This window comes from Talpa occidentalis, unplaced genomic scaffold, assembly GCF_014898055.3.
Source record: "Talpa occidentalis isolate TD23 unplaced genomic scaffold, MPIMG_talOcc4v2.1 talOcc4.2, whole genome shotgun sequence".
Classification (NCBI taxonomy): domain Eukaryota; kingdom Metazoa; phylum Chordata; class Mammalia; order Eulipotyphla; family Talpidae; genus Talpa; species Talpa occidentalis.
In genome coordinates this window covers 51,094,466-51,122,335 of record NW_023602073.1, presented here as the reverse complement: position 1 = coordinate 51,122,335, position 27,870 = coordinate 51,094,466, and the positions used below count along the sequence as shown (strand labels likewise).

Sequence of the window (27,870 nt, the reverse complement as noted above, 5' to 3'; positions counted from 1 at the left end):
GAAGTTGTCACCCGTAAAGGAAGACTCGGATATCCTGACCAACTCTCGTATATCTTAGTCTGGCAAGATCTAGTCCAAACCCCCCCTACTTGGTTAAAGCCATTTTTGTCATTACGGGCTCAACCCGTATTGCCGGCTAAACTGCGTGAGTCCCACCCCAACACTTCGTCAGCACCTGCGGTTTTTCAGGACTCTACCCCGGAGGAACTTCTTTTTCCACCGCCCTATCATAACCCTCATAATAACCCTCCCCCTCCCCAACCTCCACAGTCCTCTGAACAACCTCCCCTGGAGACAGGCGGGGCTCGCGGGCAGGGTGCCGCTGCAGGCACCCGCTCGGCGAGGGCTAATTCCCCGGACTCCACTGCCCTGCCCCTGCGCGTGGCAGGGTCCCCTAATGAACAGGGCAACCAGCCTATGCACTACTGGCCGTTTGCGACCAGTGATCTCTACAACTGGAGAGTGCAAAATGCACGTTTCTCCGAAAACCCTAGAGACCTTGTTAATCTCCTAGAGACTGTTCTATTTACTCATCAGCCCACCTGGGATGATTGCCAACAGCTCCTGTGGGTTCTCTTCACCACTGAGGAGCGGGATCATATACTGATGGCCACCAGGAAGTTAGTCCCTGGAGAGGACGGCACGCCCACCACAAACACGGCCCGCATAGACTTAGTGCTTCCCTTGACCCGACCTGACTGGGATTTTAACCAGGCTGAAGGTAAGGAGAGACTCTGGGTGTACCGCCAGACTCTAATGGCAGGGTTTCGTGCGGCAGCCCACAAGCCCACCAATTTGGCCAGGGTGGGGGATGGGCGACAGGGAAGGGAGGAGACCCCCGCGGTCTTTCTAGAGCGCCTCATGGAAGCTTTTTGGCAATATACTCCTATGGACCCGGAGGCAGAGGAAAACAAGGCCACGGTGGTAAGGGCCTTTGTCAACCAAGCAGCTCCTGACATTAAACAGAAATTACAGAGAATGGATAGGTTAGGAGAAAAATCTATTCGAGATCTTATTGAGGTGGTGGAAAAGGTGTACAATCGCCGCGAAACTGCTGAACAGAGAGAAGACCGCATCCACCAGGAAGAACGGAAGGTAAGGGCGGCTGAAAATGCACGCCATGCTCGGGATATGGCCAGAATCCTGTTCATTGTCACTCAAAAAAACGACTCTGGTAAGCTACCCTCCTTCTGTCGCACCAGCTCCACACGCAGGACTCTACAGCGTGATCAGTATGCATACTGCACTCAGAAAGGACACTGGGCCAGAGAATGTCCAAAAAAGCAGGGGAGGACCCCAAATAACACTGCTGTTTCTGACACTCCTGTCCTGGTGCTCGGGGGCATGAGGGATGACAGCGACTAGGGCCGTCAGGACTCGACCCTCCCCAAGCCCAGGTTAACCTTAAAAGTGGAGGGAAGACCCTTTAGTTTCCTTGTGGACTTGGGAGCGCAGCATTCAGTTCTCACTGAACCTATGGGCAAGCTGTCCGACAAAACAGCATGGGTACAAGGGGCTACCGGATGCAAGCAGTATCCTTGGACCACTAAAAGGACTGTAAACTTGGGTAAAGGTCAAGTTTCGCACACCTTCGTGGTGATCCCTGAATGTCCATACCCATTAATTGGAAGGGATCTTTTAACCAAAGTGGGAACACAAATCTCATTTGGACAGGAAGGAGTCAAAATTAGAGACTCCAAAGGTTCTCCCCTGCATGTCCTCACTGTTTCTCTTCAAGACGAATACCGCCTGTTGCTGACGCCAGACCACCCACCCCTTTCCGAGTGGTGGATGAAGACTTTCTCGAATGTTTGGGCAGAAACCACAGGGGTTGGCCTAGCATCCCATCGAACACCTATTATAGTCCAGCTAAAGGCAGGGGCTGAACCCATTCGGGTAAAGCAATACCCTAGGTCTGTAGAAGCCAGGTCAGGAATAACGCCTCATATTCGGAGGCTACTGGACACTGGTATCCTTAAGACATGTCATTCTCAATGGAACACCCCTTTACTGCTGGTGCGAAAACCACATTTGCAAGACTTCCGACCAGTACAAGACCTCAGAGAAGTAAATAAAAGGGTCGTAGACATCCACCCCACGGTCCCAAACCCTTATACATTGCTGTGTGCCCTGCCACCTACTCATGTGTGGTACACGGTGTTGAACTTAAAAGATGCTTTCTTTAGTATGCCACTTGCACCCCAAAGCCAGGAACTGTTTGCCTTTGAATGGCAGGATGCAGAACGGGGTATCAGTGGACAATTAACTTGGACACGATTACCTCAAGGGTTTAAAAACTCTCCCATTCTTTTTGATGAGGCCCTTCATGAGGACTTGCGAGAATTTTGCAACTGGTTTCCTGAATTAATTTTACTCCAGTATGTTGATGATCTGTTACTCGCAGCAGAGTGAGCATGCCTGCCGAACAGGAACAGCTGAACTACTGACAGAATTGGGCCGGATGGGATACCGTGCTTCCGCAAAAAAGGCGCAAATCTGCTTGTCTGAGGTAACATACTTGGGCTATCGCCTTAAAGAAGGCCAGAGGTGGCTGACGGAAGCCAGGAAAGCTACTGTGTTGCAGTTGCCGACACCCACCACCAAAAGGGAGGTACGTGAGTTCCTGGGATCCGCTGGGTTTTGTCGACTATGGATACCTGGGTTTGCAGACCTGGCTCAACCCTTATATGAGGCTACTCGGGAAAAAGTGACTTTTCAATGGACTCCCCATATGCAGCAGTCCTTTGAGTCCCTAAAAAGGGCTTTACTGTCTGCACCAGCCCTGGGTCTTCCAGACATTACAAAACCTTTCCATCTGTTCGTAGACGAAGCAAAAGGCATAGCTAAAGGGGTGCTCACCCAGTCCTTGGGACCCTGGAGACATCCTGTGGCTTATCTGTCTAAGAAGTTAGACCCAGTGGCGTCCGGTTGGCCACCGTGCTTATGCATGGTGGCAGCGGCTGCCCTACTTTTCAAGGACTCCCAAAAGCTGTCTCTGGGACAAGTTACTTCCATAACTACTCCCCATGCGGTGAAAGGTGTCCTCAAACAAGCCCCAGAGAGGTGGATGAGTAATGCCCGAATTACGTATTACCAGAGCTTATTGCTAAACCCAGAGAGAGTTAATTTTTCGCCACCTACAGGGTTAAACCCAGCCACTCTCCTGCCTGCCCCCGACCTGGAGGCCCACCTAGACTGTGTTGATATTTTGGCCCAGGTCCAAGGGCTACGCCCTGACCTGCGAGATAATCCCCTGCCAGATGAGATAATCCCCCGCCAGACGGACCGGATGGGAGCAGTTTTATTCACGAAGGGCGGAGAGCGGCAGGGGCAGCGGTGGTGTCTATGCAGGAAGTCATATGGGCTGAGCCTTTACCGTCTGGAACATCTGCTCAAAAGGCTGAGCTAATCGCCCTAACTAAAGCTCTCACCTTGGCTTCAGGCAAAGATTTAACTGTGTATACCGACAGTAGATACGCATTTGCCACGGCCCACGTACACGGGGCCATATATCGAGAACGTGGTCTCTTAACCGCCGGCGGCAAGAGCATTAAAAATGCTCAGGAAATTCTGGACCTCTTGGCAGCATTGTGGCTACCACGTAAGCTGACTATAGTGCATCATCCTGGTCACCAAAAGGACTCCTCAATTCCAACTCAAGGTAATAAGCGGGCGGATGAGGCAGCTCGACAAGCTGCCCTAATGCCGACAGATGCCCTGACTCCCAGACCCAGGGGACCCGCAGCTGCCAGTAGACCCGGAGTATAGTACTATGGACTTTGACTACATACAGTCTCTACTGGGTGTATTTCCATTGGGAGACTGGTGGTACACCAAAGAAACTAAGGTTGTCTTGCCAGCACACTTAGCCACTGACCTCATTCAACGCCTACATCGAACCACACATTTGGGAGAGAGGAAAATTCTGGATTTAATCAGGCAATGGAACCTCCATGTTCGGGACGCAACCCATACTGTGCGACAAGTAGTGGCATCCTGCAAGCCGTGTGCCATGGTAAACGCCACCAAAGCAACCGGTGAATCAGGGATGAGGCCACGAGGAACACGCCCGGGGGTCTACTGGGAAATAGACTTCACCGAGGTAAGACCAGGTAAATTTGGCTATCGATACCTACTGGTCCTGGTAGACACGTTTTCCGGATGGCCGGAGGCGTTCCCGACAAGAGGTGAGTCAGCTCGAGTAGTAGCCAAAATTTTATTGGAACACATTTTTCCTAGGTTTGGGTTTCCAGTGACTATAGGGTCATACAATGGACCAGCCTTTGTCTCTCAGGTATCAAAATCTGTGGCTTCTGCCCTGGGAGCAGAATGGAAGCTCCATTGTGCCTATCGGCCCCAGAGTTCAGGACAGGTGGAGAGGACGAACAGGACTTTAAAGGAAACTTTAACTAAATTAACTTTGGAGTCTGGCGGGGACTGGGTGACTCTCCTTCCCTATGCCCTTTTTCGGGCTCATAACTCCCCTTACAGGTTGGGGCTGTCCTCCTTTGAAATTATCTATGGGACCACCGACCACCCCCCATGGCGCTCAATTGCCTAGTGTTTTACCTACTGTTTGTGAACTTTTCCTTTCTATTTGGGCCGCACAGCAGGCTCACCAGGAAGTTTGGCCCCGCCTCAGGGCACTCTGCGAGAGGGGAGGACCCTCCCAGTCGCCACACAACTTCCAGCCAGGAGATAGCGTCCTCATTCACAGACATAAACCTGACAGTCGCGGCCTTCAACCCCGTTGGAAAGGCCCATACTTTGTTATCCTGACCACTCCCACCGCACTCAAGGTGGACGGAATCGCGGCTTGGGTACACCATTCCCACGTGAAGGCTGCTCTGGTGCCCGAATCTTCGCAGCAGTGGCAAGTTCGGAAACACCCGACTAACCCATTAAAACTGACCATTCGAGCGCGTCAGGCACCAGGTGATAATGATCCGCAACCTATTGTGCCTGTCTGTCCTTCTAATGGTGAGCCGCCCCAATCCCCATGAGCCTAAAAGACTCATCTGGGTTATTCGGAGTGGCGAGAGCTATGAGGTCTGGAATCAGACTGAGACCATCAAACCTCCGGGTACCTGGTTTCCTGACCTATATTTTAATTTAGAATACACAAAGGAGTGGCCTGAACATTTGGACTTACACCGGATGCGGCGCAGATATCTTGATGTAGTCGACTCCCGAGAGCGGGAAAGACAGACAATGCGGTCTCATGGGTTCTTTACTTGTCCGGGTTATAGAACTGGCAAGTGGAGACGTACTTGTGGTACTGCGCTAGATTATTATTGTGCCTCTTGGAGCTGTGTGGACACCAACGATGGGGAATGGAAATGGAACTCCTCCCCGGACTTAATAATTCTTCAATTTGTTCATCCTTATAGCAGACCTAGTTTGCACCCACAGGCCTATCTATTAAAACTAACATTCACTGAAAAGGGTCGCCAGGACTCCCGATGGACTGGCGGGTTGACGTGGGGTTTGATGTACTATCAAAAGCCTTGGCGCGGCACGTTAATGCAGGTGATCCTACAGGTACAGTCTTTACAGGTGGTCTCTCTGGGACCTAACGTAGTCATCCAACATGCCCCGGCCTTGGCCCCACGGTCCACAGCCAACCCTGCTGCCACCTCCATGGTTCAACCCCAGGCAAATCTAACATTCCCCAAGCAATCACTGTCTGACCCGGGATACCTGCAACCAGCCCGGGATGTGTAATGGGACCTACTACTGGCTTCCTTTAAAGTACTTAATATTACTAATCCCAATGCTACCCGACATTGTTGGCTGTGTTATTCAGGAGCTGCCCCTTTTTATGAAGCTACTGCTTTAATAGTGCCTATTAATTCCACTATTAGTTACTCCTCTTGTCCTTGGAAATTAAATCTGGCCGGTCCTAAGCAAGGGCTCACCATCCAGGGGATTCGAGGCGGGGGCACTTGTTTGGGGCAGACCGCAACAGCGGCCACGGGGCTCTGCAACAGAACTTTAACCCTTGACGCCACTAATTCCACTAAGTGGTTCTACTCAGTGGGATGGTGGGTTTGCTCGCAGTCAGGCCTCACCCCGTGTGTACACGGTGAGGTCGTAAAACGAAGTGGGGAATTTTGTGTGCAAGTTAGAATCTTCCCTAAGATCTACTATCACTCTGGCTCAGAGATATTTGATTTTTTTGAGAGGGATCTTGCGCGTCAAACAAAAAGGGAGCCCATTACCGCCCTTACAGTCGCCACCCTTTTCAGCCTTGGAGTGGCAGGAGTGGCTACCGGTTCTACGGCCCTAAGCTACCAGCATAAGGGATTAGCGGATCTCAGGGCCGTCATAGATGAAGATATTGGGCGGCTGGAGGAGTCTATATCTCACTTAGAAAAATCCTTGACCTCTTTGTCAGAAGTAGTCCTCCAGAACCGTCGTGGCCTAGACCTCCTATTTTTACAGCCGGGTGGACTGTGTGCAGCCCTGGGGGAGGAGTGTTGTTTTTATGCTGACCATACTGGAGTAGTTAGAGAATCCATGGCTGTGGTCCGAGAGGGACTGGAAAAGTGAAGGCGTGAACGTGAATCACGTCAAAACTGGTTTGAGTATTGGTTCAGCAATACCCCCTGGCTGACTACTCTACTTACAGCAATAGCTGGGCCGTTAATATTGCTTCTTTGAGCTTTAACTTTTGGCCCTTGCGTTTTAAATCAGTTAGTCCGCTTTATAAAGCAGCGTTTACAAGCCATCCAGCTAATGGTCCTTCGCTCCCAATATGCCCCCTATACCACGATAATTCTCCCCCCAATCCCTGTAGTAAACACCCTCTGCAATGGAGCCCCATATGTCTCCCTACATCGCCCACTTTCAGCAGGAAGCAGTTACTGATCTGAGCGATGCCCCTTTTTCCCAGCTACAGTTAAAGGCTCCATTTACAGGTAGGGAGGGGGGGAGAAGGAGAAAAAGACAATAAAGTGCAGGAATGTGTGTACCAGATATCTGTTTTAATGACTAATGTTGCTTTAGTTAAGTTTAGTTGTAGTTATGTTAATGCTATTAATGAAGGTTCTATACTCTTTTTTGTGTTCTAAAAAAAAAAGGGGGGGGGAAATGTGAGACTTAGCCACTATTCCTCCATCTTGTGTATAACCGCCATCTTAGTATAGTATTTCAAGTTTTGCTTACTCAGTACTAAATAGCCTGCATTCCAAAGAGGGTTTATGACCCCCACCCGACTCTGGTCTTATCTCAGATGACCAGCCACAGCGGAGCCGAGAATGGGTCTAACTGGCCATAAAATAGAACTGAGCAATGCAGGCCACTAATGGGGTCAAACTAGCCATAAAATAACTGTGTACCCATCGTTGTTAATGAATGCACCTGTGTAATCAATGAATGATGTACCTATGTAACTAATGAATGAATGCCAACATGATTTAATTTTTAGAAATCTACTTGTATCCCTATATAAGATCCCTGTTCCCTTTGTTCAGGGCTCCCGACCTCCACCGTTACATCGGTGCATGTCGAGGGCCCGGTCTCGAGCCCGTAATAAACTCCTTTGTGTTCTTACAGCAGTTGTCTGTGTGTCCTTGGGGGCTGCACTGGTCGACGCTGGGCACAACAGTCTTATGCCTTACAAAGTATTTTATGCTGAGAAAGAATTAAATTGTATGAAATCATCCATTGTTAGAAAAGGTATAAAAGTGTATGATGATTTTGAGCAAATTACATTCAGATCTTCACTCTTGAAGTGTGTCTGTCTGTCACTCATTTCTGCGCCGAATCCTTGACCGCCTAGCTCAGTCTCTCATCCCTGGGTCAGCCTTGCTGCTCTGCCACTGCGCCGGTGGGTGGCAATATTTGTGTTGAATGAATGAATGAATCTCCCTTCTTCATATATAGGAGGGTCACCCTTCTCTGGCTCCTTCTACCATTTGAAAGTGAAAGCTGAAATGCAACACCAGCAGACTCCACCCTGCCCTCTGGACAGTGCACCCCCGGGTATCAGCAGGGAAACAGCAGGATAAGAGGAGCCAGCAGAGGGGATGGGCAGGCACCCTGATACCTCTGCAGGCACAGGGGAGGGGCCCACCCAGAACCAACTGTTGAGCCCCAGTCAGGACTTACACTGAGCCCCATGCAGGGGGTTCAGCCTGTGCCCGATTGTGACCACCCTAGTGACCCCATGGCAGCTGTCACCCCACATGGCAGAGCCTGTGAGCTGCCCCCAGGGGGCCTGTTTTCTTCTCTCAACAGCTGAGCCAGTAGTCCCACACCTTGGACACCAAGAGTCAGCACTGGGCACCAGGAGCTGCCAGGACCTGGTCCTGCCCACACTGCATGGACAGGGCCTGTGGCTTGTTCAGATGTTAATGTCACCCGAGACCTGGTCACAGTGACCAGACCCTGTCCCTCCACAACAGGGGTCACCAGAAAGGCCCAATTATATGTCTCCAAGGAAACCAGGAAGCCTGGGCCTTCCTCCCCTCTCACTTCCTGTGGTTTCCCCTCTTCAGTGAAGGGCCCCTGTGTTCCCCAGTTATCTCTGCCAGAGACTCCAGGGTCATCTTCACAGTCCACCCCCAACCCAGCCTATTTCCAATACACTGAAAAGATGAAGATGTTTCTCAATTCATATCCACCACCAGCACCCATCCTAAGCCACCCTCATTTTCTACTGGCCAACCGTTGATCTTCTCGAGCGTCTCTCCGTCCCACCCCTATCCTCACCTCCCCCAGTCCATTTCCTTCCAAGGTTATGACCCTCTCCAGTCAGCTCAGGTCAGCTCCCTGTCTCATCCCTTCAAGGGATCCCTCTGTTTAAAGGAGGGTCTCCCAGGCCTCCCCTCCCTTTCGACTCCCTTCCATTGCTCTCTCAGGGGCCCCCTCTGGCTCAGATGACTCCTCCAATTCAGGCAGCTCTCCCAGGTTCAGGCTTCCTTAGAATCCCTGATTCTCCTGCTGCCTCTGCTCCCCAAACCCTCACCTTTCAGGCCTCACCTAAAGTGACCTGCTCAAAGATACCTTCCCTGATCTCCCTTGTGCACCCTCGCCTGCTTATTAGTGTTGGGGGCCTGTTCTTCCCTGCAACTCTGACGTGTGTCATCTGGGGAACCATGTGGGACCTCAAGGGGAGCCCCTGTGAGTCCTGCTCCGTGTCCAGCAGGAAAGGGCTTCACCAGCCTCAGCTGAGCTCAGAGGAGACGCTGCTGCTGCCCATCAGCCCCTCAGCCTCGTCCACTCAGAAAACCCCTCAGTCTGCTGAGAACACGAGACGTCACCTCTGACCTGAGCCCCACGGGACATGGCAACGTCCCTCCAGGTATGAGGGAAAGGCCACATGACCATCAGAGGTGGAAAATGGAGGAAGAAGAGAGCAAAGGGAGGTCAGGAGATGAGGCCCCTCTGACCTGAGCATCAGGCCCTGATGGACGCAGACTCCACCTGCTCCCCTCTCTGTTTTCTATCACCCCAAAATATAAGGGGTCACTAACTACATGTCACTCACTTGGAACATTCAGGTCAGCAACTCCCTCGGCCTGTCCAGGGCTCGGGGTCACCAGGCAGGGACTCTGGCCAGGGGCAACCACCAGACTGGACTCTCAGTCTCTTCAGAAACCTGAGATCAAAACAGCACTGAGGGAAGGGCTGGGAGTGCAAAAGGGTCATGGAGAGGGGAGAGAAGGAGCAGAGGTGGGGACGAGAGCACAGTGTCTGTGGGGAGACTGTGGTCTTTGCTGTCAGGAAACTCCAGTGACCACAGCTGAGGGCAGAAGTACTATGTTGCGTAAAAAGAAACAAGGATGTGAAATAATGATGTGTTAGTAATATTAGGAAAAAAAGAAAAAGAAATCTGGGGTCAAGAGGGAAGAAAAAAATAAGAATTTCTGTTAAAAATCATATTGAAGGGCCTCCCCGGTGGCGCAGCGGTTGAGCGCTGGGTTGCGAAGCTGCCCGCAGCCGGTGCGGCGCCGGTTCGATCCCCGGCTGCTCCCCGGCCACCGGAGGAGGGTCCCACATGGCGCGCAGACCTCTCCTGCCGCCCGCTGCTCCCCTCAGCAGTGTACTTCGGTCCTTCTGCCTGCTCTGCTCCCCGCTCTGGCTCTGGTGAATTCTCTCACCCTCCTGCGCTTCTGACTGTACCCAGTGCTTGTATAAACAAAAAACAAACAAACAAACAAATAAATAAATCATAAATAAATAAAAATACATGCCTCTAAAAAAAAAAAAAGAATTAATGTGTGTCAAGATTCTTCAAATGTGGGCCTTCCTGGTGGCGCAAGGGGTAAAGACACAAACTATGAAGCCATCTGCAGCCACTACAGCACAAGTTCCATCCCCGGCCAGGGAGTGACCCACATGGCCCAGGGAGGGGGCTCCTCTCCAGTCTCCTGACTCGCTCTGCTCCCCTCAGCAGTGTATTTCATCAGTCTGCCTGTTCTGTTCCCCACTCTCTCTATGGTGAATCCTCTCACCCCTCACATCTCTGGCCTGTACCCCAGTTCTTGTACACATAAATAAATCTTTTAAAAAAAAAGGGTTCTTTAAATATGATTCATTCCCTTAACAAATGTTTAAATGTTCATTACAGTATTATAGCTGCAGACACTGGGCTGGCCACTGAGGTACTTTTTAAATGAACTTTCCAAATAAACAGGTAAGGGAGCAAATGCAATAAAGACACAGACAAGGGTTCAGGACCAGACTCTGAGCTCTGTGTCCACATTATTCTGAAACCAGGGCCAGCTGCCTGGGGACCTGCACCCTCACTGGATGGACCAGCCTCAGACCCTCCTTCCCACATCTCCCCAGTGACCCCCAAGCTCATCCCCAGGGCCCTGGCCTCACCCTCCAGGTCACCTCTGTCCCTCTGCCCCTCACACCCCCTCCCCCTGCACTGCTCTCATCATGGCTCCTGCCCCCTGCCCAGCAGAGACCAGCTCCTGTGGGGGAGAAGCAGCCTCACTCTCCCTGTCAGTCAGCTCTGCTCCTTCCTCCTGGAGCTGCTCCTGCATCAGGACACATGGGAGACCCAACTGGCACCAGAACCTTCTAGTAACACCACATGTCCAAGTGGTCCCCTGAGCCCCTCACTACGCCCCCTCTATCCTCTCCTCCTCTGAGGTGGCCCCTCCCTGACTAAAGTGCAGGAGGGCAGAGGGGAGGCCCAGATGCTGAGAGAGACTGTCCCTCCCCAAGGGGACCTGCACCCTGGTCCTGGGCCTTCCCTTCCCCTCCCCCTGCAGGGTGAGGCCTCCTGCCCTGGGGTGGCTCTCAGCAGGGGACACACTCCTCCCCTGGAGCAGGTGACCTCTGGCTTCCCAGGGCAGCTGGTCAGAGGCAGAATTCCAAATTGGGGTTCGTGTCTCTGGGGCATCTGAGAGGATGATGTCAGGGGGAACATGGATCATCTTCCTGATCAACACAGATTATGACAGATCCCTTCAGGTGCATGGGAAAGGCCACGTGACTGTCAGAGGTAGAAAACATAGAGATCAAATAAGGAGGACATGAGATGGGCCCCATGGGAGTATCAGGCAGGAGCACCCCCAGGGCTGAAGGAGCCCTGTCTGCTCTGCCTGATATCAGTGATGACAAGGTCCCCACAGAGCTGGGAGAGGATTGGGATCCCCATGAGGAGAATCAAAAGCCATATTGGGAGGAGGATACTGAGGGCACTGACTCTCCCAAATCCTGCCCTGCCCTGCCCACTTGGGGGCTCCTCTCCCTCTGGATGAAGATCTCACCTCCTCAGAGGACTCTCCCTGAGCCCAGAGAGAGAGAGAGAGAGAGAGAGAGAGAGGAGGGAGGCAGGGTGGGGAACAGCTCACAGAGGATGAGGGGACAAGTCCTGCCCAAGACTCTGGGGACATGGACTCTGGGGCTCAGCTGGGGGTGGACAAGCTCCTGAGGTGGGAAGGACGATGCCGTGAGCCAGCCACAGCAGCCTGGGTGGCAGGGGTTCCTGAAGGATGGGAGGGCGTCTACACAATTGTGGAAAAGAGGGGGAGGGGAGTGAGGAGATGCAGACACTTGGTCAGGGGGCAGACATCATCCTGCTGAGGGTCTCAGCAGCCCTTTACTTATACATTACAAGGTACATAAACATATGCATTGGAGTAGTAAGATTGCTACGGAGCAACCCCGATATAAAATGATAACTATCATCACAACTTTTTCAAGAATAGCCAAGGATCTAATTGCCCTTCAGCAGAGGTTGTAACATTCTTTATTTTGAAGCTACCATACCAATTGGCACTGAAAGGGAACTGTTCAGGAAAAGGAACTGTTAAGGAAATGAAAGGGAATTGTTAAGGAAAAAGGGAACTCTTGATGAAAAGGAACTCTTTCCCTGGTAAAGGGCCAGAGACATGGAAATGTAAGTTTGCTTCCTTAATCAGCATATCTGAACAAGGCCTGGCAGCCCGCTGGGCTGGTTGTTCTCCAGGCCAATCTCAAAAAGCTGCGTCCTTCCCTTTTACCTGTGTCAAGAATTTGTATGCTAACTAACCAATGTTATCAATGAATCACCCAGTGCCCTGTGCCCTCAAATTGGTTATTCAGTAGTTGATCAAACAGCATTTTCAGTTTTACTTTTAAATGCGTATTTTAACAATGATAGAAACTAGCCATAAACAAATGAGGAGAATCTAGCAGGAGTCAGCTAAGGAGATTCCTGACTTTTCAGGAATCTGCCCCATGCCCGGACCCTTGTCAGACAACCAGTAGCATGGCTCCCAGCAGGACCATGAGTGTCAGAGGAGCAGCTTCAGTCTAGACCCAGGGTCTGCCCTGTCCCGTCTGGGGCCTGGTGTCTCCTCCTCTCCTCAGGCATCTCTTCAGCCTATTGGGGAGGGGAAGTTACCTATATTATAACTAATATTTCAGTTTCTCATTTTTATGTTAAAGGCCGTTTTTTTTAATGCATTTACTTTAAATTGACTAGCATAAAAATTTTCTACTATAAACAATACAAAGTTTCCTGTATAAAAATCTGTCTTAAAATAAGTAATTCTTTTTTTTTTAAAGATTTATTTATTTATGCATACAAGAGCTGGGGGCTAGAGGTGCAGGGCGGTGAGAGGATTACACCAGAGGCAGAATGGGGAACAGAACAGGCAGATTGACCTAAGTACACTGTTGAGAGGACCATGGGTGAGTCAGGAGAGGCCTGCTGCACCATATGGGTCAGCTCCTTGGCCGGCCGGGGATCCAGAGACAGCAGACAGCTTCCCAGGCTGCATCTTATGTCTTACTTACCTTAAAATAAGTAATCTTGTATAGTTTTTATGAAATCATAAACATGACTCTCAGAAAAATATATAATCAATTAATATTAATTCATCAGTGATAGTATTGGTATTATCACAACATGCTACAAAGAGGATTTTGAAGAATAAATCCTTTATTGTCCAGCATGAAAGCAACTTAAAATATTCTAAAAAAGAAGAAAAGTGGTAATATCCATGGATAAAAAATTATAGTCTTTGGAATTCTCTTTTTTGCTTTACAGACCACATGTGACTTCACGGCAAACACATCCTTAATTAATTATAAAAACCCAAGTCAAACCTTATACATTTTCTAAATAGTTACATAAGTTTGAATCTAATTATAAAATCTCTGTAATGCCCCATTAGATCAAAAGACATGACACACACCTTACTTATTTATCAGTTTTTAATAGTTTTTCAGATCAATAGAAGGAAAAATTTCATGGATAGTAGCTGAGGGTAAATCCTAAAAATGACAAACATCCCATCGTAGGATCCTGAAGAAAGGCAGCACGACCAGGAGAGACGCGTGTCCTCAGCTGTAACTGGAGTGTCCCCTCCAGGGCTCATCCTGACACTGTGCAGGGGGCCAAGGGACATGCTCCTGGGGTCCAGCTCCTGGTCACCCAGGAGGGTGCGTGGGGGATGTGGGCCAGGAAGCATGAATGGGTGATGGGAGAGTCCACACCTGTGACTACTCAGCTCCACACACAATTCACACATTTGAACAACCACACAACACAATTGTATGTTTTTAACTACTAAGAGAAGCTCCCTTTACACGTCTCCAGAACAGACAGCGCCAATCTTTGTATCTATATTACTTATTTCTTAAGTTCAGCCACAATTCAATTGTTTATCTGTTACCCAAAAAATATATCATAAACATAAAGTATTCTTCAGCACCTGGATTCCTCAACACCTGGATTCCTCAGCACAGCTAAAGTTGGATAAAATCCAGTTAATTTGGGACCCGAATTCATAGCTCATTCCCTTCCTTGTCCAAACAGTATGAAAACCCCTTGAAATATTTTCTTTATGAAAAGAAAAATGATCTCCCGTGCTAACGTTCTTCCTACCCCAAACAGGTTCAAGTCAGTCAATTTCACCATCTGTGGCCTCAGCACAAGGCCTGACCTGACTGTTCTCACAGCTACAGGAGTAAATGTGTGATGGGAGAGTCCATGCATTCGACTCCTCAGCCCCACACTCACAATATATACACTGCTTATCTTTAAATATCAAGGGAAAGCTGCCTTTACAAGTGAAGAAGTGCTCATCTTTCCCCAAAATGAAGGGCCAGACAGCCCCAATTTTTGTATCTAACATGCCATATTAGGCATTTCTCAAATTTGCTCACAGTACCTTTATCTATTCTGTTACCCAAAACTATATTATACACAATAACTACATCAACTTGTATAAAAGCACAAGGGAAGATGACAAATGAAGACAATGTGTGATAAACAAATGAACACACAGAAGAGAAATAGTTAAAACTATTACAGTCTCTTTACAGTCACACACCATCATGATGTCTGACTCCTCCCCGCTCCCCTTCTCCATCTTCTCCTTTACCAGAACCACGTCAGTGTCCCCTGGGGGAGGATCACACCTTCCTCCCTGCAAGTCTGGGACTCAGGATCCTGCTTCCATTGGCAGCTGTGGTTCCCATGACACTTTGCCTCAGGACATGGAAGAACGGAGTCAGCACAGGGGCACCTGGAGCTCAGGTCCCAGCTCCCCAAGTCACCCTGAGTCTGAGAGTCTCTTCTTCATTCTCATCTTAATTCAGGGAGAAGTTATCTGCTTTCCAAATGGTGTTTGTTGCGAGCCAGCCGCAGCAGTCTAGGTGTCAGGGGTTCCTGAAGGATGGGAAGGCGTCGGCGCAATTGTAAAGAAAATGGTAAGGGAAGGGGGAGAGGGAATGAGGAGACGCAGACACTTGATCAGGGTGCTGACATCATCCTGCTGAGGGTCTCAGCAGCCCTTTATTTATACTAAGCAAATCATGAGTACACAAGCATAAGGTAGGAAGATAACAATCATCACATGTCCTTTTTCAGGAGCCGCCAAGGGTCTGCCTTCCGGCAGAGGTGTAACATTTATTATTCTTTGTCTTAAAGAAGGCACAGTTGCTAAACAAATGTTTTCAAAATAGTTATTTACTTTAAACAATCTAACAGTTATTTTATTACTAGCAAAAAGCCTATGTGTCTACAACTAACATTTCTAAGTTTGCCATGGTGAACGATTAACTATGGGCTGAGGGAAACAAAGGGCAGGAAGTTACCTGGGGGAAGGGAGACAAAGATTATTTCTAACTAACCTATAAAGTTTAGACCAACATATAACTAATTGATTAAAGTAAAAAACAGAAGGCTTTTATTTAGAAATTATTATTTATATTGTTTTAGCTCGACCAATCATAAAATTGCTGTTGACTTATTCTTGAACGCATACTCTAACAGCTACCATACCAATTGTCACCTCCAGGGGAATCAGCCCTAAACAAACAGGAAGAATTTAGCAGGAGTTAGCTATGGCGCCTCCTGGCTCATCAGGAATTTTCTTACACTTGGAGCATGGATCACGTTTGCCACCCAACTGCTATCTTTAAAGAAATAGAATTTCCTTCTCCAATTAGCTCTTGCCTCAAATGACCACATCTCCATATTAAAGACTTGGCCAAGGGATGTTTATAGCCTTTTGTTCCCAGAAGTTTTTTTTACTTGTTAATGTCAGGCCAAATGTTGTCTGCCTTTTGGCAGAGAAGGACTAATTTTATTAAAAATGTAATATTTGTATCATGCAGTGCCATTTGCCATCAATTTGGTTATTCAGTGATTGATCAGTATTTGCAGTTTTACTTTTAAATGCGTATTTTAGCAATGGTAAAAACTAGCCATAAACAAATGAGGAAAATCTTGGAGTCAGCTAACGAAATTCCTGATTTTTCAGAAATCTGCCCCAACCCCGGACTTTTGTCAGACGACATGAGTAGCGTGGCTCCCAATAGGTGTTGACACAAAAGAGGAACCAGATCCTTCTCCTGAGGTCACCAAATTAATACACCACAAGTTTATCACTGGTCATAGAAATTCATCAGGTTTGAGAAAATTAAGTGTATTTCATCCACTCCAGAGTGGAAGCTGATAACAGAATATTTGGCTCCTCTAAAGTCCATCATCTGCCATTTCCCCAAATATTTTGGAGGCAGAAGTTTTCTGGTCAGATAGTCCAGACCCCAAAAAATAGATCTGGGGACCCATCAGGCTCTAGGTTCCTCCACACAAAATCAAGTTGGACAAAGTAAACTCCAATTAATGTAGGAGAATCATTCAGAGCTCAACCCATTTCTTGACCTAACAGTATAAAATCCTTGTTAAATATTTTCTTTACCAAAAGACAAATGATTTCCCATGGAAAAATTCACCCGACCTTAAATGGGTTCAAAGTTATGTCTCAGCACAAGGCAGGACCTGACTGTTCTCACAGCCATGGCCCAGGAATCTGCACCCCGAGCAGGAGGATGAGACTCCAGCATCTGGGACTCACTCACAGGTTTGTCCACAGGGAACCTGCAGCCCCAAGAAGAGCCCAGGGCAGGGCTGGGCAGGGAGGAGCCTCATGGGGACACAGTCTCAGGGGTGCAGGGGAGGAGGGGGGCTTCAGGCCCTGGGGGAGCCCCATCCACACCAGAGCCTCAGGGGATCCCCTCCCCTGGGGGATCCCCCAGAGAAGGAGGTTGGTTCATGGTGTTATAGGGCAGGGAGAGGGGCAGCCCAGACCCTGTAAACCTGCCTATTTTAAATGGATTCTGCCATCCGCCACATCAACACAAAACATATGAGACTTTAATGGGAAGGAACTTTAATACAACTAGGAAACAATACAGGAAAGGCAAAGAATATAGTTTCTAAATTAAGCACCCAAAGTTACCCGTCCCCATTGGTTAAACCTCATCCAAATGGGATTGGCCCAGAGCAAGGCCCCAAAGCCTGCCACAAGTTCCAAAGCAACTTCCAGTGGGGACCCACAGAAAAGGGTCAGAAACAACCAGACAAGCCCAGAAGGAAAAGAGCAAAATCAAAATCAAGATAAAAGCTGCTATTTTCACCTCCCCACGGGTCTCACCTACATCTGTGTCACACCGTCCACAACCAAAAGGCAAGCGCAGTTTCCTCACGTTTCTCCCTGTTCCATGTGCCTCCTCCTGGTCTCCTTCTGGCTCCATCCTGCTTCCTTCCTTCCTCAGTCTCCTCTCCAGCTTCTTCTCTCCCTGCTCAGCTCCACCCTCCCTTGGGTGGGGCAGGGAACCTGGAACCTCCCCCTTTCCTGGGGACCACCCTTTTACAATGGCACAGAGGGCTTCTGGGGCCCAGCCTCCGGGGGCAGAGGGTCATGGACACGTCTCCTGAATAACACCCAAAGTATGGAAAGAGGGTTCCAGAGAAGGACTCCGGAGGGAAGGAGAAGATGTGGGAGCCATCAGTCATGTCATAGAAGGAGACGTCCACGTGATTATAGTCCAGGAAAACCCCCAGCCTGTGGGGAACCTGACTAAGGGGTAGCGGAGTACGAGGGTCAGTGAAGGCTTTGAAAATGTTGTTGTGCCGGCCAAAAACCCATTTCCCATTCAGTGGGGATGGAGCACTTTATTTAATTTTATCACCTTCCCTACAAACCCCCAGAACTCATGCAGTTCTGTCTGCATTCCTGCCTCTACCTCCCAGTAACAGCGCCCTGATGTGATGCCCTCAAGACCACAAACACTGTATCCTCCTTCCATTCCAGTGTGATGACAGGTCAGACTCTTCTTGTCATGAGAGAGGGCAATTCCCTAATGGCAAGAACCTGGATCCAGAGTGGCAGGCCCTGCAGAAAACCCATGTGCCAGCCTGACATAAGAGGGCACACACCGCCTCACGCGATACTCAGCTTTATGGGGAAAGGGTTATGTTCCCTGAAATGAGAGCCTGGTGACCCCAGTCCACAGCCCCCAAGCAAGAGAAGGAGCCACAAGATTATTGGGGGTCAAGTATGTCACAGGACCATACCTGGGGACCCGCCCAGACCCCAAGGACTAAGGAGCCCCTTCACCACACATGACAAATCACCCCCAGCTCAGCTGTGTGATGTCACAACTACAACCACCCGACCCCCACAGAGTGTTCAGAGTCTGTGCCCATACAAAGAACAGAAGGAAAAGCCAGAAGCTGAGCAGCCCCAGAGAGAACAGTCACTCACAGGCCCGGAACTGCTCCTTCTGCCAATCTGTAAGAGATACACATGTCACGTGAGGGACTCTAGATACTCACACATCAGGGCCCATACCTATTTTTCTATAAGACAGTGACACAGAGTTCACAGGGGGAAATATTTGGAAACATTTTGAAAATATTTGGAAACATTTAGTGGATGCATTTAACTTTTAGATTCATACACACATGCACATACACACACACACAGTTGTTATGCTGCAAATTTCCATGATTTAAGACCTAAAGCTTAATACTCAGGGGTAAGAGGCTGAACACCAACTGCACAGAAAGGTCTTTACCCAGACACAACCATCAAATGATACTTTCCAAGTCACAGCCACAGGCCCATCCTGGAAACGAGGTTTTCTTGAACAATTTCTATGGAGATGAAATGCCCAGGACTGCGTGTGCTTGTGAAGAACTAACAGACCTGGACATGCAACTTCTCTCTGAGCCACGGCGCTTAGAGCTACAACCAGTCCAGGCCTGTGTGCGGCCTGAGGGGCCGTGCAAAATCTGCAGAAACCTGGAGATATGGGGGCTGGTGGGCAGAGTCCCCTCTAATTGTGAATAAATGTGTTTGTCCAAGAAGGGGGGAGAGACAGGCAGAGAGAGAGAGAGAGAGAGAGGGAGAATGACACAACGTGACTGAGTTGCATGTGCATGTGGGGGTGTCTATGACATGAGTGAGGAGACTCAGGACACTCAGCAGAGGGTCCTGCCCACTCAGGAGGGGGTGGAGAGGGTTCCAGGGGGAGAGTGACATGCAGAGCAGGGAACATGGACACACACTGAGAGGATCAAACACTAGTGACAACTTTCCACATTTTCATGTGTGGTGGAAACAAAACCATCCCTGCAGACAGAGAAGAACACAAACACATTGGATTGACACACTGTTTCCTTCAAGAGGAGCCCAGAAAGATGGAAGCTTCAAAGTAAAACTCTCTCTAGAAGCAGAATAATGACTTCAAAGGTGTCCATGTCCTCATCCCATGAACCTGTAAACATGTGTCCTTGACAGAGGAAAGAGAAACCTGCAGGTGGGACAGAGACAGGGACCTGGAAACAGGGATGTTACTGAGCATCATCAGTGGGAACCAATCCCATGAGACTTAACAGCCGTGACCCTGCACCTGTGCTCAGAGACAGTCACATGGTGACGGCAGCAGGGCCATAAAGAGGCTGCATGGCAGACAGTGTAGACAGATGATGGGGTCCCCAGTCAATGCAGGGGGCCCTAGATCCTGGGAGAGGAAGGGGATCCTGGAAGGAAGGAGCTGCCAGACCCTGGAGTTAGTCCCAGGACTCGGTCTCAGGTGTCTGCCCTGCAGGCGTGTGAGATGATAAACTGTGGGTGACGCTGCTCAGGGTGTGGTGACGTGTGTCAGCAGCAGCTGGAGCTCTGATGCCTCATGTGGGGGCCCAGGCAGGTGAGCAGGGCCCTGGCAGGGGAGGGTCTGGAGGGAGCACCAGGACCCCAGGATGCACGTGGACACATGAGGACCCCAAAGTGTCACCTGCTTTGGGGGGAGATGGAGGAAGAGAGAGGGGCCTGGAGAGCAGGCAGGGAGGGAAGGACAGGTGAGGAGAACAGGACAAGGACATGGGACAGGAGGAAGAAACCAGAAGGTTCATCAATTTGCTGACCAGAAACAGACCCAGACCCTGACTCTGCTGTGGAGGGAGGGTCACCCACAATCCCTAATGACCAGACAGGACGAGCCCTGCCCCCCTCAGCATGTGCCACACAGGATCATAGACCAGTGGCCCCAGGGGAGCCCCTGAAATGACTGAAAGGGGAGCACAGGCCCTTCTCCCCCAGGCCCCAAGGCCATGTCATCCCCACCCCACACCTGCCTGGGAAGGAGGAAGCAGGTCATTCCCCAGCACTCAGGTCAGACACAGCAAGACTCTGAGAGGCCATCAGGGGAGAGCGTGAGTTTTGCAATGGTGTGAGGAGAGAGGGGGAGAGAGGAGAATCCAGGATCCACATCTATAGGAATAAGGAACAACATCTTCTTGTGCACATGGTGTGTAAATGTGTGACACCAGCCACACCTGCACAAGCTCACTCTGAGAAACTGGCATTTCCATCTTTGCTTGACAAGAAACAAGATCACATGCAATGACTGGGTGGCATATATGTGACCTCTTTGTAAAAAAATGGAGATTATAAATTTACTTGTTTTTGCTGAGACATTAGTTGACATGCAGCTCTAATGCTCTACACCACGCTTCTTCATACAACAATAAAAAAGAGGGCGTGGAGGAGAACAGGAACAGGAGCAGCAGGAACAAAAAGAGAAAATCAAAGTGGCATTTAATGTGAGATACAGTGTGCCCAGGACTGTTTGTGCACTGACTGCGCTAGTCAGTTCATTTTTGTAGGAAAACTTTAAGTAAAATTTTTTTGTTGAATTTTACAAATAATACGAGATCACACATGTATCCATCTGTGAATCTGTCAATATCAAAATGTTGATTCTAGTATATTAATGGTGTTTTATTCAAACACATCATTTTTTTGCATGCCAAAGGAAAGTTTATGTTAAAATGCATGAGACATGGGCCTCCCCGGTGGCGCAGCGGTTTTAGCGCTGGGTTGCGAAGCTGCTCGCAGCCTCTGCAGCACCAGTTCAATCCCCACCTACTCCCCGGCCACCGGAGGAGGGTCTCACATGGCGCGCAGACCTCTCCTGCCGCCTGCTGCTCCCCTCAGCAGTGTACTTCGGTCCTTCTGCCTGCTCTGCTCCCTGCTCTGGCTCTGGTGAATTCTCTCACTGTACCCAGTGCTTATATGAATAAATAAATAAATAAATAAATAAATAAATAAAAAAAATAAATCTTTAAAAAAAAAAATGCATGAGACATGAACTCAGCAGAGGCTGGAATGATGGTAAAGACAATGATGCTATGATCCTCACTGTGTGGAAATGAGTCCCAGGGGAACCAGGGAGACTCTCAGGAGGGTCCTCACACTCCTGGTCACAGGACCCTCCCCACAGCCCCTCTCTCTGTGGCGCAGGGTCTGTGTCCAGGACCATAAACAAGCCCCTGAGCAGGGAAAGGGTATGTGACTCAACTCCAGGAGACTCAGATCTCCCTTCACCTGCATCTCTGACCTTCCCTGCAGGACCCTGTGCAGACCCTGCCCTGGGGTTACTGGGGAGCTCATGTGAGAAGCAACGCAATTAGATGGTCACCTCAATAATGGTTTTTAAAGTGTGACTTTATGTGAAGTACTTCAAAAGGCCCACTGTATTTCATTCCCAAGTCTTGCACAGTGTCTTCACAGCACAGATTCAAAACTGGTGACTGTGCCCAAAACCTCTAGAAGGCTCTTCTCCCACATACTCCTCTCCTTCCTTCCCTGCTCTATCTCCATCCAGACTTTTCTTTCAAATTTCCCCCCTATTCTTTGGGAATGGATTATAATCATTTTAGGTTTGTTCTTTTCCAGTCTACATAGTTACCTCTTAAAAAAAAAAAAAAACTACTTAATAGCGACCATGAGAGAGTCAGACAAAATTCTCCTTAAAAATATGATGGTTCTGGGCCTGGTGGTGCAGCGGTTGAGCAATGGGCTGCAAATCTGCCCCCAGCCTGTGCAGTGCAAGTTTGATCCCTGGCCACCATCAAGGGTCCCAAATGGTGCACAGACCTCTCCTGCCTTGCCCACTGCTCCCCTAAGCAGTGTATTTTGTCACTCTGCCTGTTTGTTCCCTGCTCTGGCTCTGGTGAATTCTCTACCCTCCCGTGCTTCTGACTGTACCCAGGGCTTGTATAAATAAATAAATAAATAAATAAATAAATCTTTAAAAAAAAAGAAATTTTAAAAAATTAAAAAAAAAAGATAATGGTTCTGAAAAAACGTGCATTGTTTATCTTGTTACAAAGACACAAAAATACAGCCACATGGGCACACACACACACACACACACTGGATTTTACATGTAATTTAGACCTTTCACAGGCCCCTGCCCAGGAGTCATAAACACCCCAGAAGCTCTGACCAGACTCAGACACTTGCTCTAAACAACTGATTCCTCAGCACCCACAAGGGATTATAAGAAAAATGCAGTGGGAACATGAATCAGAGCATGCATGAGAAGACAGAGAATCAAGAGGAAACAGGAAACAAAAACTAGATCCAAAATAGGACTGGGATTTGGGATCCAGAGGGATCCATAACCCAGGACCCCTTAGCAAGACCTGAATTGGAAGCAGGAAGTAGAATGTCTGGAATTTTCCAGAAATCAGCAAATCCTGAACCACACACTTGTCCCTGCTGCAGCTTCTCCTCACACTGACTCCTACTGTCCTCACCACAGGAAGGATCAGGTGACAAGGGGTCAGAGGGTGTCCTGACCCCACATGACCTGCAGGGAGGACAGGGCACATGGAGGTAGGTTTGTGCTCACAAGAGGGGCCCTGCAGTTCTCAGATGGAGGCTGTAGTGTGAAGGAAGAGTTCCAAGTTCTTCCTGGTAGGGTCCCCTGATAGAGAACAGAGACTAGGAGGGAGTCCCAAGCCCCTCAGGGCCACTCACCTGCGTACAGCTGGGCTTTCCTCCAGGCTGAAGGGGAACACACAGGTAAGACCTCAGCATAACCAGCTGCTCATGTGACCCACGGGCCCTGGTCTCCCCCCTGTTCTGCTGGTGAGACTATCTAGGGGGTAGATGAGAGAGGCTGAGAATTCATGACCTCTTGCCCTGTGCAGACAGAAGAGGATGGTGGGAAATCCCCTAGTTCAGGTCAGGAGTCTGCAGGACAGACTGACCCAGCGCTGCCTGCTGCTGCCGTGGGACTTTGGCAAGTTACTGAGCAGCTCTGGGCCCCTCAGCCTTCAAAGCTCCTGCTTCACCTGCTAGTCAGTGTTGCTACACAGGATCAAAAACAGTATATGGGAAGATATTTTTTAACATACATATTATTCCATAATTATTACATTCAGTATTTCCTTGGAAATTAATGGGAAGATGAAATAAAACCACAACATGGGGCCTCCCCAGTGGTGCAGCGTTTGAGCGCTGGGTTGCAAAGCTGCCCGCGGCCTCTACGGCACCGGTTCGATCCCCGGCTGCTCCCCGGCCACTGGAGGAGGGTCCCACAAGGCGCGCAGACCTCTCCTGCCGCCCGCTGCTCCCCTCAGCAGTGTGCTTCGGTCCTTCTGCCTGCTCTGCTCCCTGCTCTGGCTCTGGTGAATTCTCTCACCCTCCTGTGCTTCTGACTTTACCCAGTGCTTGTATAAACAAAACAAACAAACAAACAAACAAGCAAATAAATAAATAAAACATGCCTCTATAAAAAAAAACAAAAACAAAAAAACACTTTAAAACCACAACATGGACATCACACCAGCTCCAGAGTAGAAATGGCCCATCTTCCACCAATGCAGTGTTTCTAGTGATAAACACTCTCTGGGAGAGGAAAGTCTCCCCACCCCCTCCCATGCAAGGTCACGCCGACCTCTCCCAGCACTACTGATCAGCATCTTCAGGAGCAGAGAGAACAGACTCTCCTTGGGGTTGTTTGGGGAGAAAGGTCAGGAGGGGATTACACTCCTAAACTTCAAGAGTCCATTTGCTTTTCAAATCCCAGAGCAGCTGCTTTACTTCCAGGTGCTGACCAAGAACCAGATGCATTGAGGACTAGAAAGCCAGCACCATGGTGGGAAAGTCAGGGCTGGAATGAGACGAGGACTCAGGAAACTCCAAGGGTCACCACCCACCAGGATCCCAAGAATGGGGGGAAAATAGCACCCAGGTCTGGAGAGCCCATGGAGCAGGGTCCTGCCTCCTACCAGCTCCCACTTCCACCCCAGGGAAGGGGCCACATGTCTGTGCTGAGACACCCAAGGGGAGGGACCCCTGAGCACAGGGGACAGGGACCCAGGACACCTGGAGCATCACTCACCAGCCAGGTAAGCTGCCTTCCTCTGGTCTGAAAGACAACACAGGACACAGGTGAGCTAAGAACCAGAGTGTCTCCTATGAAGGGGACACAGGGTTCAGGAGGGAAAGCAGAGCTTACCTGGAATTGCCTAGAGCTCATCTCCAATAGAATTAAAAATATAAGCATTACTTGACCCTAAGAACAAAATGTGTGCCTAGAGAAGACACAAAAATGAACATCTCTGTGTCCTAGAAGTTCCACCTTCAGACCAACACGAGCCTCCAAGCTCCACTGTCCCCTCTGGGACTCAGCACCTGCTCTGATCTCCCTGCAGAGGGACCCTGGGCTCTGGCTCTGGTGTCAGCTTGACTCTCTCAGCACCCACTGCCACACTCACCAGCCTTGCCCTGCCCTACCTTACCTGTGTCCTTCAGAGCCTCCTCCTTTGTCTGTAGGTTCCACTCCTTAACCCAGCATGTAATGCTCTGAGCAGCAGCTCCCGCATCTGTGCAGAATGTTCCCTCTGGGTGTAGTAGGCAGCCCCCAGGAGCAGGAGCAGGAGCAGCAGCCAGGGCAGGCTTACCAGGAAAGCCGGCTTCCAGGGAGAGGTCTGGGGGAAGAAGGGCTCTGCAGACAGAGACCCCACAGAGACCTCATCAAGACACAGCCCGGGACACCCCAGCCCAGTTCACCTGGGAGTGCCGGCCCCTCCCTCTGACCCTGCAGGGAGTAGGGAGGGGGGGCAGCGCTGACCTGGGATGACAATGTCCATGGCCTTCTCCTGGCCCAAGATAGGGTTGAGGATGGAGCATGTCACGGTCCCCACAGAGCTGTCTCTTACCTCCAGAGTGGCCTCCACGCTGAACAGCCCCTCTGTGTCCTGGGCCTGGACCTTGGAGAACTCCAGGAACTGCTCCCCCCGGGGGTGTCTCCACAGCACCTGGGGCTCTGAGAACTAGCCCAAGGCCGTGCACACCACATGCATCCCATCCTCCTCCGGCTCGTGATGTGCACTTGAGGGACAGAGCCCACACCTGTGGAGGGAGATGAGAGTCAGGTGGGGCAGGACCCTCCTGTGCACACCTCCAGGGGAGGCTGTCAAGGTGCAAACTGAGGGGTCTGTTGGAAACCACCACTTGGGGAGCAAGATGATGACCTGATATTTTCATCTCTACCTTTCTACCTACTATTTTTATAATTATATAAACATGTTCAAACATTCGGAGAATTCTTTTCTTGTTTGAAGAGTACACCTTATAATCCATAAACATCTGTATTTTCTTATTTCTCAGCAACCTCTCAGCCTCCATCTGGCAGCTTATCCTTCCAGTCCATTCTGTTCTGGGTGATTCAACCAAAGTCTCCCTTTGTCCACTCCAGTCTCCAAGGTTCTCTCATCCAGTCTCCCTTCTTTCAGGACACTCCTGACCTCATTTTGAAACCACCACCATCTTGGGTTGGTCACTTCCGTCTGAGGGTGCCTTGTTGTGACTTGGACCCCTGCTGAGCCGCTTTCCTGACTTTTCTCCCTGTTCCTATTCCTGGAAGGCAGCACAGTCCCAGGGTCCAGTCCTTAAAGCCCTGTCTTATCGCACACCCGTTCCCAGGAATTCTCCCTCAGCTTCTGTGTCTCTTCACACATCACTTCCAGATATCACCTCGCCAGCCTCCTACCTCCTTCCCTGATAACCCATCCCTGTGGGTTACATCTGCCAGGATTCCTTACATGTTCTTCATACCCAAAATTCTACATCTGAACTCATGCTATTGTCTCATCTGAGGTAAATTAGTGATAAAAATGTTCCTAATTCTTCATCCATCTTCATATCAGGCTCACACTCTGCCATGTTTGGATTCAGTCATGTGACTTCATGTGTCTAATGATCAGCTCATGTGACTCAGCAGAGGTTTAAAGTGCTGGCCCCATGGGTCTTCCCTCTGCCAGCTCCATGGAAGGACATCATACTCCAGGTGCTATGAAGAATGAGCTCATGGAGCAGGGCCTGTCACCAGTCTTTCCCCCAAAGCTGGTCTCCCTCCGCCAATACTCAGTTTCCATCATTCTTGTAAACAAGCCCAGGTAAGGTCCACATGGTGACCTTTTCACCTGACAAAAAAATGTGGGAGTATGTTCAGTGGAGAATAGTCAAGTCAATCCCAGGTTAGCTGAAGTCCCCTCCAGCCCATGTGAATACAAGTCCATTACTACAGACCCCTGAGAGTTTGTTACACAGCATCACTATGGTAACCGGCAACTGATACACATTTATCAATGTTCCTGACATTAAATAACAGACTCTACAAAACCTCAGAAGCCTCTGCAATCCCTTCTTCCACTTTAAATTCTGTGACCCAATTCTCCTCAATCAATTGGGTTATTTCTGAACCTCACTGAGGGCACCTCCTATACACCCACCACCACTGTGTGAACCAGCCCAGGTCCCCACCCCGTAACTACAGCCACAACTCCAGATATTGTCCCTGCCCATGTCCTCCCCACTCCTGCCAGAGTCATCATGCTAAGTGCTGCTGTGCTGAAAATCTCCAACAGCTCCACATGCAAACACCACAACATGTGCACCAGGACTCCTCTCTGTAACTTCTCCCCAGCCTCTTCTCTCTGCAGTGCTCACACTTTTTACACCTGTGCCCTCAAGGCCTAGCACCCCAAACTAAAGAATCTAATAGTTGTTGTCCACAATCGCCAGGCTCTGTGGACTCCATCGTCCCTTCTGCATCTGATCTGAGGGCTTTATAGAACCTGTTAGATATAATAACGTCCCAGCTCAAATATCTACATCCTATGGAGGTTTTTATGATTACCTTTGGGAGCATTCATCAGCCACCCTTGACCTCTCTGCCATGTACTTACCACATTTTTTATGAGAGTATTGTCACCTCACAACACCCTGCCCCTCTCTCTCCCCCACCAGCCATGAGGACTCCATGTGAGCAGATCACACACCAAACATACGCTCCCCCCAGGTCATTCACATGGGCTGTGCCTACAAGTAGAAATTCCCTTCCCTGTAATGTGCAATGTGCCTATAGCCAACATTGCTGTGTGATGTGTAGGGAAGTTGTTAAAAGACAAACTCCAAAGAATTTTTTCCACAATGATGAAATTTTCCCTTTTGCTTCATTTTTTTTCTTTTTATCAAACCTATAATAGCTGACAGATGTGATTTAACCTATTGTGGCCATCACTTCACTGTATATATAAATCAGTCATTATGCTGTATGCCTCACATTACATATGATACATAGTAATTATCTGTCTATAAACTGGGGAGAAAGGAACACCCACACATCAGATATCTACTCAGCTGTATTCCCACTTCCCTGGAGTCTTTGCTCCCATGGCCCCAGCCTGAGCTGCTATTTATTACTATAACTTCCCCTCAGCCCCACCCCACATTGCTGACCCATCTCCCTGCTCCATTTAGC

The 27,870-nt window shown here is 49.4% G+C and overlaps 1 protein-coding gene across 13 annotated transcripts in view; it reads right to left on the bottom strand.

The window, feature by feature from the left end:
• LOC119252288 (uncharacterized) overlaps positions 1-27,870 on the bottom strand; it is an 82,690-nt gene that overhangs the window by 41,989 nt on the left and 12,831 nt on the right. For 4 of the 13 annotated variants that reach the window (XR_008553193.1, XR_008553194.1, XM_054698698.1 and 1 more), the window contains 2 exons: positions 25,265-25,457; positions 23,779-25,050 (listed from right to left, as the gene is read on the bottom strand). Coding sequence is in view for 11 of the 13 variants with exons in the window: in XM_054698698.1 (XP_054554673.1) it covers positions 24,854-25,050; positions 25,265-25,457 (390 nt within the window). In the remaining 2 variants the exon portion in view is untranslated. The other 9 variants (XM_054698692.1, XM_054698697.1, XM_054698693.1 and 6 more) reach the window with 6 other exon arrangements.